Source organism: Ranitomeya imitator, chromosome 5, assembly GCF_032444005.1.
Source record: "Ranitomeya imitator isolate aRanImi1 chromosome 5, aRanImi1.pri, whole genome shotgun sequence".
NCBI lineage: Eukaryota > Metazoa > Chordata > Amphibia > Anura > Dendrobatidae > Ranitomeya > Ranitomeya imitator.
This window is the reverse complement of record NC_091286.1, coordinates 301199713-301215885: the sequence shown is the minus strand read 5'-3', so window position 1 is coordinate 301215885 and position 16173 is coordinate 301199713. Positions and strand designations below refer to the sequence as shown.

Sequence of the window (16173 nt, the reverse complement as noted above, 5' to 3'; positions counted from 1 at the left end):
TTTGGTTTCCAAACAAAAAGGTGATCAGTAAAAATAATAATGTAGCTTTCTTATGTACCTCCTTTTAGGATAACTAAAGTCATTAGAGAGTAACGTTACAGTAGAAAGTTTTATTTTATTTTCTTGCTCCTTTTTCAGCCAAGGTTTTCAGTAAATTTGCCACCTGACGTTAAATCGTAAATTACGGTAGATTCCTTTGTTATATAACTATTTCATGGCATGAATATTCAAGTTAGAATTCATTTTATTTATTGTTATCCCTCACCTCACCCTCCCTCCAATTCTAATTTTATTAATTTATTTATTTATTTATTTTTTTATTGTATATGAAGCTTGTGCATGTTCAGTTTTTTTTATTACAGTGTGCTAGATCCATTTATGGTCCGTGTTGTACAATCCTTGCTGCATCCGTTTTTCTGGTGTAGTAAGTAAACAATTTGTAGCTTCAAGCAAAACCTGTGAAGAGACACATTCATTTGTCATTGGTTTGCCCTCCATCTGCAAAAGTAACGGATAGAACAGGTGCCAAAACTGTGTGCAACTGGTGTAACACAGAACGTTTTTTTTCTTTTTTTTCATTGTGCATTTGACTGTTAAATGCAAGAGCAATTACTTTTCTAGTTATACATTAAAACATTGCTGCTGCAGTGTGTTTGTAAGGATATGTTCACATTGCTTTTCTGCAATGTGTTGGAGCGTTTTGCTCCTTCATCAGGTGCCATCAGCCTGTGTAGACTGCAAGACTACCATGAAATTAATGTACCCCCCCCCCTTCTATTCCTCCTTCTGTGAGTAAAGTAATAAAAGTTTAATCTCCAGTTCTTAAATTGCAAAATTCCTTTTTTTTTTTTTTACACGCATTTTGTAGATTTAATCATTTTCTTCTTATTAAAAATCTTCTATCACAAAAATGGAGGGATTTTTAATTCTATGGTGTGCATTTTGTTTACTAGTTTGCCAACCATCCTGCAATCTGAGTAGCCAGTTACCTAGGTGAGGAACATGGCCTACTGGCAGACTATGCTTTACCTCCTGTTCACGCTGCTCTGAAGCTGGCCATATTGCTGGATCTAACCAGCCTCAGTCTCTTGCACCCCTCTCATGTTGCAGAGGCAAAGCTTCATGCTAGAGATTGAGTACTTGGTTCAGACCTGCAATGTGACCATGCCATTGGCCATAACTGTCAACCTTCAGGAGCACACGGTCCTCAGCAGATTTCATATCTAACTGTGGTGTAGGGAGGCCATAAGTGACAGCTCATCCGCCCTATGGGATCTGAAGTGTGCTGGACTGTCAGTTTTGTGAGTGACGATTCAGTCATCCAATCTGATCTTGGGACGTGCTGCTTTTCAGTCTGGTCTAGCCCGGGGATTTTCCCCTGGTGCCTTCTGTCTTTAATTATTTGCAAGATATTTAGCTGGGATGCTGTCTGCAGTGTCAGTTGTAGCTTTGCTTAGTTTTGTGTGTGCTTGAGCTGTCTGACTTCTTTATGAACTCAGATTTGTTGTGATTATTCCTTTCTACTTTTGATGCTTTCTGACTTAAGGTATCTGACTCCGGGACTTTAGCCTCTGACTATCCGTTTGTTGTTTTGCCTGGTCTTGAAGTGCCCTATTGAGATTTGACCACGCCTATGCCTTATCTCTCTCTGGTACCTGTCCTCAGACCTCCTGACTACCCTGTCTCACTGCCTGTTCCTGAGTAGTGACTCATCATCACAGCAGGAGGGTTGGGGTGTGATGCACTCCTGAGGAAAAGAGAACAACCCTTTAAGAAGAGTTGTCTTGCCCGTGGATAGAGGCGGCCAAAAGGCTGAATGTCGCCCACGGCTCCACTTAAAAGCTGTTGTTAATTTTGTGCAGTAAACATGGGAACAGTATTCTAAATGGTTGCTGGTGTGCTTTTAAGAGCCAAGCAGTGGAGTACAGGCTGGCTGACTGGAGCGCAAAGTATTCACATAGTCCGTTATGGAGAGGTGGACTGTACAGGTCAGCAACTGACTTTCTTCCATCTTTTGGCCATTCCTATGTATAGAATTAGCCACGCTACGCTCACTGTAACTCTGCATGTGTTTCCACTGAATTTTTTTCTGCAATGGGCAGATGAAGTCTGGAATAATTGTAATAAACTTTGCAGCCACTGCATAACATGAGTATTTTCCATTTGCAGTATGTTACCACATGGCGTAAACGTAATAAAATTTCCATCCAGTGTTTCTGGTTAAAAAAAAAATGTTACATTTTACAGTACCAGGATAGTGCACTAGATTTCAATAAATCTAATGCATCTGCTGCGAGAAATATCCATAGTGTAAAATTACCTGCTTTGCTGATTTTTATATTTTTTTTTAATTTCCAGTATGGCTTTACTGGAAGTCGGTGCGTATTTCACCCTTTGAAATGAATTTGCTCAAAAAGGGCTGTGTTTTTAAACTAGAGGGCTGGAAATCTCAGTGGCTTGCATGGAAGCCCTGCTAGGAGCAGAGAAATCTGTGTTAGAACTGAACATGCTGGGACCCTCAATCAGCACGACCGGGCATTTGATTCCATTACAATTGATTGGCAGTGCATATGCTTAAAAGACTCAACATTAATTCTCCATGGGACTGTGCTCTGCTTTTTCTGGCAGTTCCATAGAAAATGAATGCAGCGGCTGTCAGGCATGCTCACTTCTACTCTGTTCCGATGGGGATAAAAATTTTCCCAAAATGCCTATAGTTTGGGGTCCTAGAAGGGATATCCAAGGCATTGGACATATGCTTCAACAGACATCTTTTATTTATCACCACATAAAAAATTGTAATGTTTCGACCACAAACGTTTGTATCGGAAATGTAAGCTGAACCAGTAACACTAGGTTACTAAGCAGGTTTAATGTGACTGGACTTTGGGTTTGAGTTTTTTGAGTAACCTAAAGAACTTGGCCGGGAAAAGTCACTCCTGATCCAGTCTGTGGGTTTATACGCTATTAACAGCAGCAGGGTTAGCTCAGCAGTGTGGAGTGTTAGGCTACTTTCACACTAGCGTCGCGCACTGCACGTCGCAATGCATCCTTTAGGAGAAAAAACGCATCCTGCAAAATTGCTTGCAGGATGCGTTTTTTCTCCATTGACATTAGCGACGCATTGCGACACTTTGCCACATGTCGCAACCGTCGTGCGATGGTTGCGCCGTGTTGTAGAGGACCATCGGCAGCAAAAAACGTTACATGTAACGTTTTTGCTGCGTTGTGCATGCGCGGCCGGAACTCCGCCTCCACCTCCCGCGCAACTCACAATGGGGCAGCGGATGCGCTGGAAAAATGCATCCGCTGCCCCCGTTGTGCGGTGCTTGCACAGTATGCGTTGGTACGTCGGGCTGACGCAGCGCGACGGCCCTGTACCGACGCTAGTGTGAAAGTAGCCTTAGGACTGGAGAAAAGCAAAGCTGCTGGTTAGTCGGGTGTTTGTATAGTGAACACATTTAATACACATGTGAGCTGCTGCTAGGAATACAAAGACTGGTGAGGCTGCTACATCGATGTTCCATTCTGCCTCATGAAAAGTACTGTTTGTTATCCATTGAGATAAACTGAAGGAAAGCTGTTTGTTTTGGAGATGTTAAGTTTATGATAGACAATAAGCTGCATGTTGTTTTGATATAAAACCTGTGCCACGTGTATCCAAGCAGCTACCAGAGAACCCTCAATAACGAATATATCTATCTCTCCCTCATACATGCATACATAAATACATTGGGGGAAATAGGTATTGAACATGTGCTATTGACTTGAAATTCTCACCAGATGTCGGTAACAACCCATTCAATCCACACAGGCAAATTCGTTGACATCTATCGATTGTTTTTTTTAACTTATGTGTAAAATTGAGAAATGTCACAGGGGAAAAAGTATTGAATAAATTTAAGGCTATGTGCACACGTTCAGGATTTTTCGTGTTTTTTTTTTCGCGATAAAAATGCTTTCATATGCATCCTATCATTTAGAATGCATTCTGAAATTTTTGCGCACATGATGTGTTTTTTTCCGTGACAACGCATCGTAGTAAAAAAAGCAGCATGTTCATTAATTTTGCGGATTTTTCGTGTTTTTCCCGCTATTTAATGCATTGGGAAAAAACACGAAAAAAAGTGAAAAAAAGGCATGCGGATTTCTGTTAGAAATGTCCGTTTTTTGTCAGGAAATTTCTGCAAGAAATCCTGAACGTGTGCACATACCCGAAGAAAAGTGCAAAAAGCTATGGAAAGTCTTCACACCAGCTGAAATCTATCAATAATTAGAACGCAGTCCTACCTCTTGGTGAAAAATATCAGCTGGTTCAATTGATGGCCTATAAAATGGTGTCTCCTTACCAAGGTGCCATACAAAAAAGCATGTCATGGTGGGTAAAATCAGTGAGCTGTTGCAAAACATACTGATGGCATTGACAGAAGAATTTCTAACCTACTAAAGGTTCCAGTGAGCAATAATGGGGCGATAATATGGAAGTGGAAAGAACTTAATTTCACCATAAACCAGCCATAACCAGGTGTTTCACAAAAGATTTTGGACATATGAGTGAAAAGAATGATCAGAAGAGTTGGCCAAGAGTCAAGGACCACCTGTAGAGAGCTACAGAAATACCTGGAATCAGCAGGTACAATTGTTTCTCAGAAAACTAGAAGTAATGCACGCAACCTCCATGGCCAGGACGCTCACCACGCAAGACTCCATTGCTGAGCAAAAAGCATGTTCAAGTTCGTTTTAAAGTTTGCACAACAAGATTTAGACAAGCCTGAGAAATACTGGGAGAATATAGTCTGGTGATGAGACTAAAATTGAACTGTTTTTGGATGCTATAATACACACCATGTTAAAACACCATACCAACAGTGAAGCTTGGAACATCATGGTGTGGGATGTTTTTTCAGCCCTGGCAAGCTTCATATTATTGAAGGAAGGATGAATAAATTAATGTACCGAGATGTTCTTGTTGAAAATCTGCTGCCATCTATCAGAGTGATGAAGATGAAACGAGGGTGGACATTTTAACCAGACCATGATCCCAAACACACAGTCAAGGAGACTCTTAACACTAGAAGTCCCAGAGAGGGGTCATTTAATATTTCTACCTTTTGGAACCTTTGGAGCTCGAAATTTCTGGGACTTCTAGTGTTAATTGGTTTCAGAGAAGCAAAATAATGATGAGCTGTTGAACTCCAAAGGGCCCATATCTTGTTCTTGCTCATGTTCCCTTTTCTGTCTGCCATTGCCCAGTACCTTCTGGATGTCATTTTAAAAACTGAGAGTTTTTGGTGAGCTCTTTCTTTGGGGGGGGGGGGGGAAGGAATAGAATGGCCATCTTTCAGAAGCCTTATTTACAAGACATCCATAGAGATTGGATAGGGAATGTGTAGAAGGATATGATGAGACTTGAATTCTCAAAGCAGATTTGTATGCAGCTGCATATCTTTCTTAAATGAGTAAAAGTGTTAGAATTGCACATCGTCATAATCAGCTCTTGGTGGAGTAGGATCAGTTTGTTCCAAGCTGTATCAATGATGTGTTTGCGTGTGCAGAATTGCTGGGGCGATATTTCTTTAGTCTCCAGAATCAATTGGAAGAAGATCCTGGTGGAAATGCTGAGTTGTCTGAAACTGAAACCAGGGGCTCTTTAGGATCAATCGACCTCTTTCTCTTTTCTATATTTTAAGGACAAAATGATGTAGTATGTGCTGAATGATGTGTGCTTTTATTTTTTTATTTATATTTTTAATGAGATTAGGAATAGGATGGAACTACGAAAGTGCAGTAAGGCCTTTGGAGCAGATGGTTTGCGCTATTTTGAGATTTATGAAAAAAGTTCAATACTTGAACAGGTATTGCTGCCATATAGTATTTTCTACAGTGAGGGGCAGACGATGTTTAGATATGAGCATTGTACGAACAAATTTGTGGTCATGGGTTTGACCATATGAATTTATAGGAATAGCAACATTAAGTGTCACAGAAAGCAGGAGTAATTGTAATGGGCATGGTTTCAAAAGGTATAATAATCTGGGCAATGCTCTTTATTTAAAAAATAATAATTATCTTTACCATAACACAAATTGAACTCCCTATGGATTTTGGTTGGCAAAGATGTAAAACTTAAACCAGACAGGTGAGATGTTTGGACATGCGATATCTTGGAATGTGTCCACATGATGGCCAAAGCAAAGTTTGAATGGAGAGCTGTGGGGTTTGATGTAAAGATGCATTAAGTGCTTTACTTTTTCTGAATTGATCTAAAGTTGAACCAAAATGATCAAGTCCCGCTAAGATAGATGGAGTGACATTGAGTCATTGGCAAAAGCAGGACAATTAAATTTGACCTGCCAATTGTGATAACCTTCAGACTATGGTTCCATGGTAGGTGGACAGTGAATATTCCACAAGACAGTACAAGAGTGGGGAGAGAACACCAATAGCATGTGCTGTTTTGTGTTTGAAAATGACGTTGACGTGGTTCCATTTATCTTCAGCTTACTTAACTGGTTGTTTACCTGCACTTTAAAGGTGTCTTTTTAGTGAAGTTTAGTGTGAGCGTAGTAGATGGTGCACTAGGACTCAATGGTCGAATGGCTGTTCCACATAAGGAGAATCATTAAAGGAACCAAGTACCGCTGCCCAATGCACCATGGCGTGGCCACTCACTTAAATACATTTTTTATACCTACTTTTTGTACCTGCTTGTTATCCCTCTATCTTCACATCACCAGAGAAGGGTCGAGATGATGGGGAAAGCAAGCAGGCGAGAAGGTGTATTTAAAGAGAACCTGTCAGCAGGATTGTGCACAGTAACCTACAGACAGTGTCAGGTCGGCGCCGTTATACTGATTACAATCATACCTTGGTTGATGAAATCCATCTTGTGGTGGTTGTTTAATCTTTATTTTCTGTTTTGAATTGATATGCTCGTGCTCCAGGGCAGCCTGTGGGAATGGGGGGGTCGTCATGTGGTGCTCCGATTTGGCATTCATCAGTATGGCTTCCGACAGGTCACTGATCCCTCAGTAACCTGCCCCTGATTTTACAAATGAATATGTACAGTATGTATCTATATATATCTTGGGGGGAAAAAATCCCCTCCTGCAGGCAGGCACCAGCAGTGGCCCCTGCACTGCAGCATGATCACATATGTAATGTGTATGTAATACTTTTCTTTCTTGTTATCCATAAATTAATTTAAAAAATGAAAAAATCAGTTTGAAAATTGTGCCGGCCGCATTGGCAGCTATTGGTGATCCTTTAGCTGCTACTGTGCAGGCATCGGTGGCGCCATCTTGCTACAGAAAGAAAATTGCCTCCTCCAAGATGGCGCCGCATGTGCAGTAGCATCTATCGGGTCGCCGATATCTGCTACTGCATAGGCAGCAGTGGCACCATCTTGGTGGAGACAGTTTTTTTTTTTTTTTCCCCCTAGTAACGTAGCGCCAACTCTACAATTCCGTTTCACTTCAGACTGCTGTTTGCTTTAAAATCAAACCCGCTGTACTCCCCTAATCTGTTTCAATAAGTAAGACTTCCATTCTGTTCCCGATGTGAGGCATTGGCTGTGGCACGGACATCACCTTGACAACGTGACAGCCAATCTGACATCAGTTGCTCTGAACATCTACTTGGGAATGCCCCTTCTTGAGCACCTCAGCTCACTGATTGGCTACTGCGCTGTCAAGGTGACACCATTGCCAGACTTGTTGGTGGAACCGGGGAAGGAGAGGAGAGCGTGTTTTCGATTTATAGCAAACAGAAGTATATCAATACTCAATCAATACATGATTGACAGAACTCCCAGCAGAATAGATGCTACAGCGAGGCAGATGGAGGCACTGCGGACTCTGTCTGGCCGATGATCCGGCGGTGTTCATCTTTTTAGGCAGGCATACAAGCGCGATCTTCCATATTTTTGTGCACTACTGAAAAGGACAGCTCTGAACAGAGGCCAGCTGCAGTCCATAGTAAAGGTACCGTCACATTAAGCGACGGTACCACTAGACAACGATGCCGATCGCTGCAGCGTTGCTGTTTGGTCGCTGGAGAGCTGTCACACAGACAGCTCTCCAGCGACCAACGATCCCAAAGTCCCCGGGTAACCAGGGTAAACATCGCAGGGCCGCGCTTAGTAACCCGATGTTTACCCTGGTTACCATTGTAAAAGTAAAAAAAAAAAAAAACACTACATACTTACATTCCTGTCCCGTCCCCCGGCCTCAGCTTCCCTGCTCTGTGTAAGCGCTGGCCGGAAAGCAGAGCGGTGACGTCACCGCTGTGCTTTGCTTTACGGCCGGCCGGCGCTGACACTGGGGGACGCAGGCTGACGCTGAGGTACAAAGGCTCTGGAAAAGCACTATGTCTCCTTGCCGCCCAAAAGAAATTGAGCAAATTCTGTGATCCAAAATCCCCCCCGCCCCCTTTCTGAGCCCACAGTGTGCTTAAACCATATTTAGCACCCACATGTTTGTCATTTCTGTAGCGATGACAGCCCGCCTAATTTACAAGTGCGTGTCTCCAGAAGCATAAGCTGGGACCTACAACGTACTGGTGACTTCAACTTACGGGGCACCACAATGGCAGTTTACAATTTTTACTTGGCAACATCCACTACTGCTTATTTCTGGAAAACACCCATGGTGTTAAAATCATCACTACACCTGTAGATAAATTCTCAAAGGGGTATAATTTCCAAAATGGGGTCACTTGAGGGGGATTCTGCTCCTCTAGCACTTAGGGTCTCTATGTATGGAGTATGCAAAGTATTCTAGAAAAATTTGCGCTCCAGGAGGCAAACAGCGCTCCCAAGTCTCAGTGTGGCTAAGCAGTACTCTACAGACACTTATGGGGTATTTCTACATTCAGCAGAAATTGAGACACATTTTGGTTCAATTTTTACCCATTTTCCAGTGTGAAAATGTAAAATCTGGGGCTACAACTAAATTTTGGTGGTAAAAATGTTTTTTTTTATTTCTTAACTGCCGAATGGTATACAAATTCTGTGACACCTATGGTGTCAATCTATGGTGTCAATTTGATTACTGCACCCCTAGATGAGTTAATTGAGAGGTGTAGTATGTAAAATAGGCTCACTTATGGGGGGGTTCTGCTTTTCTGGCACCTTAGGGGCTTTACCAATTTGACATGGCACCGTTAAACAAGTCTAGCAAAATCTGAACTCAAATATTGCGTTTCTTCCCTTTTGAGCTTTGCACTGTGTCTCATAAGTAGTTTTTGACCACATATTGGGTATCTACGTACTCAGGCTAAATTGTACAACAAATTTGGGTGTCTATTTTCTCCTGCTATCCTTGTTAAGATGAAAACATTTGGGGTTAAAACCACATTTAGTCTGTTTCCCACAAAATGTCGTAAAATTCTGTGAAGCACCTGTGGGTTCAAGGTGCTCACCACACATCTAAATAAATTCTAGTTTCCAAAATTGAGTCCCTTTAGGGAGAAGGTTTCCACTGTTCAGACACATCGTGGGTAGGGATGGGTAAACCCAAACAGTAAAGGTTGGCGTCCTAACTGAACACCTACTGTTAAGGCACGGTCACTGAAGAAGGACTTCACCTAGAAGTCTGTGTTACTGTTCGGTTCAGCCCCCGACACATCTGATCGGCAGTAAAATCATCACTTCCGTTCAGATAGCCGTGGTTCCCGCACTGTCAAGTGACAGCGTGAGCCCACAGCTGTGATTGGAGATATAACGTTTACCTTCAGTCATTGGTGTCGGCTGATGGGGACTACTACTGCCGCTAATAACCATGAGAGCAGCGACGCTGCTGACGGGAGTATGCCCCAATATCATGAGTGCACAAGGTAGCCAAGGCGGTGAAACGCGCGTCGAGGCTCTCCACTTCCTGCTGCACGCCCGCACTCTCCAGCCATGACTACCCAAGGTAACGTCTATTAGCCAGTTCTGGCATTATGTCTATCACCCGGGATCTGGGACTTTCTATATCATAGAGTGTCAACCTATTCTATACCATAGAGTGCCAGCCTATATATCCAGTATTATCTGGAAGGGATATTTTATGCTACCTTGTGCACTCATGATATTGGGGCAGTTGCTGTTGTAGTGGGGTTTGCAGCAGTGATACATGTGTTATCGTTCAGCGCCCTATATACCACCTGAGGCGCTTATCTTCTTAGCTGTTTTTTTTCACCATTGATTACTGCTGTCTCTTATGTGTGTCGAATATTTTGTTATGTTTTTCTTGAATAAAATTATAGATTTATAGTTCTCCCCTGCTCTGGTATGGATTATTGTGCACTGTCACTTTAATACACTATGATCCTCTGTTTCATATGTTAATCCTATACCTGCTAGTTATTTGCGGTCGTGTTCGGTTTCCATGTAGACATTTACCTGATGAACAGAACATATCGAATCTGTGTAGGTGTTGCCACAGTGGGGAGCACTTACAGGATGCCTGCCAATATTGCCTTGATTGTCAAAACATACATTTATACAAATATACTGAATTACCGATAAACAGATGTTACATACAGAATATACAGATACTCCCTTGGTGGTCAGAATACACAGATTGTAAGTGCATTCTTCCCATCTATGTTGTTGTTACCCTAGTGGGCAGACATAGTTTTTGTCCAGATGTTTTCCTGTTCTACAGACCCACGGATTCTAGGCAGTTGCTGTTTTAGTGGACAAACACACTGAATCTATATGCTCTGTCCACCAAATCAGCATTCTCATGGGATCTATGTGAATTCTGATTTGGTGGCCCGAGCATACAAATGCTAGGTGGATGATGTCTTGGTGGACAAATCATACAGATTGTTTGGCATAATGCTCTACCTATTGAAGGGGGTAATGTAGCCGGTTAGTCTACTCTAAATAAGCCATCCTGGTGCTAGGGTAGGGAGAGTGGGGGTCACGGGGTGAAGTAGCAGGCAAAGACTAGTGTCCCAAATTTAAACTATGTTCCTCTTCTGACGGGTGCATTGGGAAAACTGCACTTGCTGGTTAAATCTGTGGAAAATACCTCCCCAGTTGTTGTGGTCAAGGCTGCAATGAAGCCAGGACTAGATGTTGAAAGTGACTGGATTGCCCCACAGTGATACTTATGACTGGCGCCAAACCCAGCGCACTTGGGAACAGTGCTTTGTTTTGGCATTATACAGCATGCTAGCCCCAGGTAATGCCCAGGCTGCAGTGGTGCTGGGGGCTATATTTTGAAAGCATTGGGCCTATCGCAGTGTGCTTAGAGAGAATACCAGAGTACAGGTGCATCTGCCCCTTCAGCAGTTGTGGAGGGCAAAGCAATCTAGGTAGTCAAGTTGTTTAAAAATGTGGTCACATTATTTATTTTGTTTTCAAGTGTTTTGTTTTTCTATATTGTGTAGAGACCTGTGGTAGCTTCCATGGCTGCTGACCAATGGATGAGTGGAGGAAGACTGCAAAAGGTTGACTAGAGATTAGTGAGCACAGTACATGTGTGGGCTCATGAACACTTTCCTAGTGGGCCTGCCTGACTTTGAAGAGGGGAAGGAGAGAGAGGCTTAGCAGTAACAATATGGGAGGAGAGGTGCCAACTTTGGTAGTTATTTGGGTGGGGTGAAGGGGTCATTGAGGTGATGGGTGACGTTGTGGCAGCCATACTTGCCTAATCCTGTTTACCCACCCCATCTTCATCGTCTTTGCTTTAGCTCTCCCCTCTTTCCCTCCTTCTCCTCACTCCATGTTAATATTCCTTGTCCAGGGCAGTACTCTGGACTAATGGGGTGAGCAGGGCCGGTGAATAAACCCTTTTTCTGTCTTTTAACGCTTGTAACTCGGCGAGCTACAAAAAATGCAAACAAACCCGTTAATATCCCCCTCTCCTCTTGAGAAGGGGTTTTGGGGGCTTTGACTTATGCCACTCTAAGTTAGGTATTTCATGGGTGTACTATAAACACCTTAACATTGTATAGGGAATATTGTATTTTTCAGTCTACAAGATTCACTTTTTAGCAAGAAAAATTTTATGCTAAAAACTCCTTTGTGTTATAACCCAATGTCAGGGAGGGAAGTCAGCAGCCCACGCTCTGCCTACCTCCTTGACGTCTGGTATCCAGCTAATCGGCACCCTTAAATCTTGGTCCCATTAGCACTAACGTCTCTCAGTTTAGTTAATCCCAAGAAAAGGTGGGAATACTGTGAGAGAGAACTGACAGCTTGGTCAAAGCGAGTCTGGGTAGGAACAGGAGCTAGCTAGCATTGTCGAAAGGACGAAGCTGCTGTATTCTACGTCCTGCCTGAAGAAAGGTGGAAATGCCGAGAGGGGAAACTGCTTGATCAGAGAGTAAGTCTGGGTAGGCATTGTGCCTGGCAGGAATCTGCATGTAATAAATGATATGACAAGGGGCTGCAAGGTACAGACGCGGGTCAGTCAGGGGATTCATATGAGGGTAGAGCACTGATTAACTGACTGAGGCAGTAGTGTTTAAAGGAGAAGTGTAAAAACCGATAACGGTTCCTGTCCAATGATTACGGTACTTTTAAATGATGGCATGCACCCTCTAACTGTGTGTGTTATGCACACACCCTGCTGCTCCATTCAAATTTTAGAGCATAGTGTTGATCTTGGTACTCTGGGAAAAGGGCCTGCTGTTTTGGAATTTGATGGGGATATCAATTGATATCATCATATACTGCATTGTTTATGATCATACATTTTATAGATATTTATTGTAGTTTTTTCTCTCTAAATGTCTTTTTAACTATATTGCTGCCTGCTATTAAAAAGAAAACAAATTCTTTCAGAATTTAACAATTTTTTTTAAGTAAGGTATTTTCAATTACTCACACCCTGAAATGCATTATATATTTTACCGAACATGGTGAAAAAAAAAAAAAAAAATCACATCTGGCATTGGAATTTATTTGATGTCAACATTTGAATTGGTGCGCTTTTGATTAAGAGCTATAGGGGCTTTTATAAACTTGTCACATCTTTGCCAGGCTATTCGTCAGAAAAGGTCTGGTATAAATTTTACTGACGCCTCACCAACTATTTTTGGAAAAGATTCAAGAGTAACATAGTAACATAGTAACATAGTTAGTAAGGACATAAAAGACATTTGTCCATCCAGTTCAGCCTATATTCCATCATAATAAATCCCCAGATCTACGTCCTTCTACAGAACCTAATAATTGTATGATACAATATTGTTCTGCTCCAGGAAGACATCCAGGCCTCTCTTGAACCCCTCGACTGAGTTCGCCATCACCACCTCCTCAGGCAAGCAATTCCAGATTCTCACTGCTCTAACAGTAAAGAATCCTCTTCTATGTTGGTGGAAAAACCTTCTCTCCTCCAGACGCAAAGAATGCCCCCTTGTGCCCGTCACCTTCCTTGGTATAAACAGATCCTCAGCGAGATATTTGTATTGTCCCCTTATATACTTATACATGGTTATTAGATCGCCCCTTAAAATCCTGGTTGTATCTTTTGGCGCAAAAGAGTCATGCTTAAAAAGTTTACACCAGAATACCAGGATAAAGGCAAAAAATAGCAATTTTGGAGCACAACTGGTTATAATGAATTTCTTGAATTGTGGTGTCTGACTGACAGGAGTGATGAGAGTACAGCATATACACATGAATATGAATCCACTGTGTTCATTAGAATAAAGCTGTCCCTGTAGTATATACACAGCTGCCTGTCCTCTTATTCTCTGATGCTGTCCCTGATATGTGCTGTACTTGCATAGGGCAACAAGTTGAGGTGACAAATATACTTTATTCCATAAAGAGAATGATTTCCCCACTCAAATTATAGAAATATATAATAAAGGGTTTTCCAGGCACAAAGAAAAAAAGTTATTGCTGTCCTTGTGTTCAGTCCGTAAAACCCACTTCTTACCTTTTTTATTTTCCTTTTTTATCTTTGCTTCAGCCTCCTGTTCAAGTCTTTCTCTCTGTTATTGTTTAATTTCTGAACTACTTGCCAGCTTTCTTTCTGTGCATCTAGTCTACATTTCCCAAGAGACAGTGTTCCCTGGCTTCTCTGCCAGAACTGTATCTGTCCTCCAGCTCACCCACTCACCCTCAGTGCCTGCCTGCTCTATCTGCAGAGCACCCTTCTGAGACTCATAGTCTCAAGATGGATAAATTGCTTACCTCAGTTTATCCCTTTTAACACCAACCCCACTTCACCTAGCATATACTGCCGTAATACTCTATTGCAGTCAATGTTACAGAGAATAATCTTACAGGTGCTGACACTGGCACCATACGGTGTACTGCAGGAGAGCAATTGACCATATAATGTATACATTTATTCTAATCTAATCTAGCACTCTAAAGCCCCCATTCCCTCTGGACAAAGTCACTAGTTGATTAGTTTACTTTCGGTCTCTAGGGAACCTGCAATGCCTTTATGGGTTCTGCTCTCCTTACTTTCCTGGGAGATGTGGTCGCTGGTCATGCCCCTATGACCTCACTAATCGGAGCACACAACTTTGAGCTCCTGACCGAGTCCTGCCTTCTGTATGCTGGTCTGTGCTTGACCGATTAGCACTCTATTTAAAGCACAGACTGGAAATGACTCTACTGTTCTTTGAATGGACTCTGAAAGTAAGGAGCTGGAGGTAATATTCCCACATGTATCGGCATGAGATCACAATAGAGTTTTAACAGCAAGTAAATTATGAAATGTCTTCATTTCTCACATACTTTTACGAAGTTTTTATAATGTGATTCAGGAAAACTTCTTCTAAAAAAAAATATTTTTATGACTGTCTGATGTACATAATATACAATAGAGGCTATATTATTCAATTTAATGCATATCTCAACTATTTCCGAACTGCTTTGCTAATAAGGGGTAGAGATATTTGGAGTAATGGTATTCTTGTCAGAACTTTCAGTTTTTGAGGAGAACTGGACATAAACCGTTCAACAGAAAATACAATCAATGGTTATTGGGAAGTTCATGTGTATATTTTCTCTTTTTGTCTATTTTTGCAGAGTAAACTTTATATGGAAGGTTTTAGAAGCCTTAAAGAAGGAGAGCCAGTTGAATTCACATTTAAAAAATCTTCCAAAGGCCTTGAGTCATTACGGGTAACCGGCCTAGGAGGGAATCCCTGCATAGGAAGTGAAAGAAGACCCAAGGGAAAGATTATTCAGAAACGAAAACCAAAAGGCGATAGGTAGGTGGATATAATTTCTAATGACCTCCTATTAAACGCATCAGATTCCTGCAGTTTTACCAATACATAACCGTCAACACTGAAGAAGCCAGAATGCCCCGGCCCCTTGAAACATCCAATTGGTATGGATGCGAAGACTTGGATGCCCATGATCTCATGTCACCATCATTTATTCTGACCAAAGCCTCAAACAATGTGATGTTTGATGTTAGTCTTGAAATTGAACCATTTTGATGTTGGTAAAGCCTGTTTATTGATGTGGATGGAAGAATGGACTTCGCTCACTGTGCATTAGTCAGAAGCCTGAATGAGACACTGCTGTCCTACTTTTCATTTTGTTTAGCCTGTTGATGTGATATCTTACTAACACCAGAATTACGTTGTCCTTTTATACAATGGCTTTGATTTTTTTAAAATTACCCTTAATTGGGTATTTCATGAACTGAGCGCTGACACCTTGTATTTATGAAATCGCTCGCTTGCTCAGTCTTTCTGTGGCTGAGTAACCATTTTTTCTTTACGCTTTGCATTAATAGTGGATGGGTGGGGAGACCAGTAGCTCATGAATATAGTGGATGGGTGGGGAGACCAGTAGCTCATGAATATAAAGGACCCCACAGCGTCTGCATATAACATTTAGGTCATGCAGCACGCAATAAAATGTTATTGAACCTGTGTTATAATCAGGATATAGGACATACTATATACTGACTTTAATAATATTAAAATAATATTTTGCATGCAAATCGCTCAACTTGATGATTAAATTACAGTTTAGGCAGGTTCTAAAATCTGACGTTAAGACTGAAAATAAAATACGAAGTTCTAAATCTTTGCTTTAAAATCTTGCAATTCATTGTGGGATCGTCAACGTATTTTTTTATACCATTACATCAACACCCGAGTATTCGTTCTACAATTCTGCCTGTAATGTTGCAATTCAACATAGCTGGATTTTACAACCTGTAAAATTCAGATATCTTAATTCAGTGGCTTGAA

At 41.7% G+C, this 16173-nt stretch overlaps 1 protein-coding gene across 1 annotated transcript in view; it reads left to right on the top strand.

Annotated features, from left to right (window-relative positions):
• Positions 1-16173, top strand: part of LIN28B (lin-28 homolog B) — a 147286-nt gene that overhangs the window by 88825 nt on the left and 42288 nt on the right. Inside the window, exon 5 of the mRNA XM_069726651.1 lies at positions 14990-15174. Coding sequence (XP_069582752.1) covers positions 14990-15174 — 185 coding nt within the window. The remainder of the gene's footprint in view (positions 1-14989; positions 15175-16173) is intronic.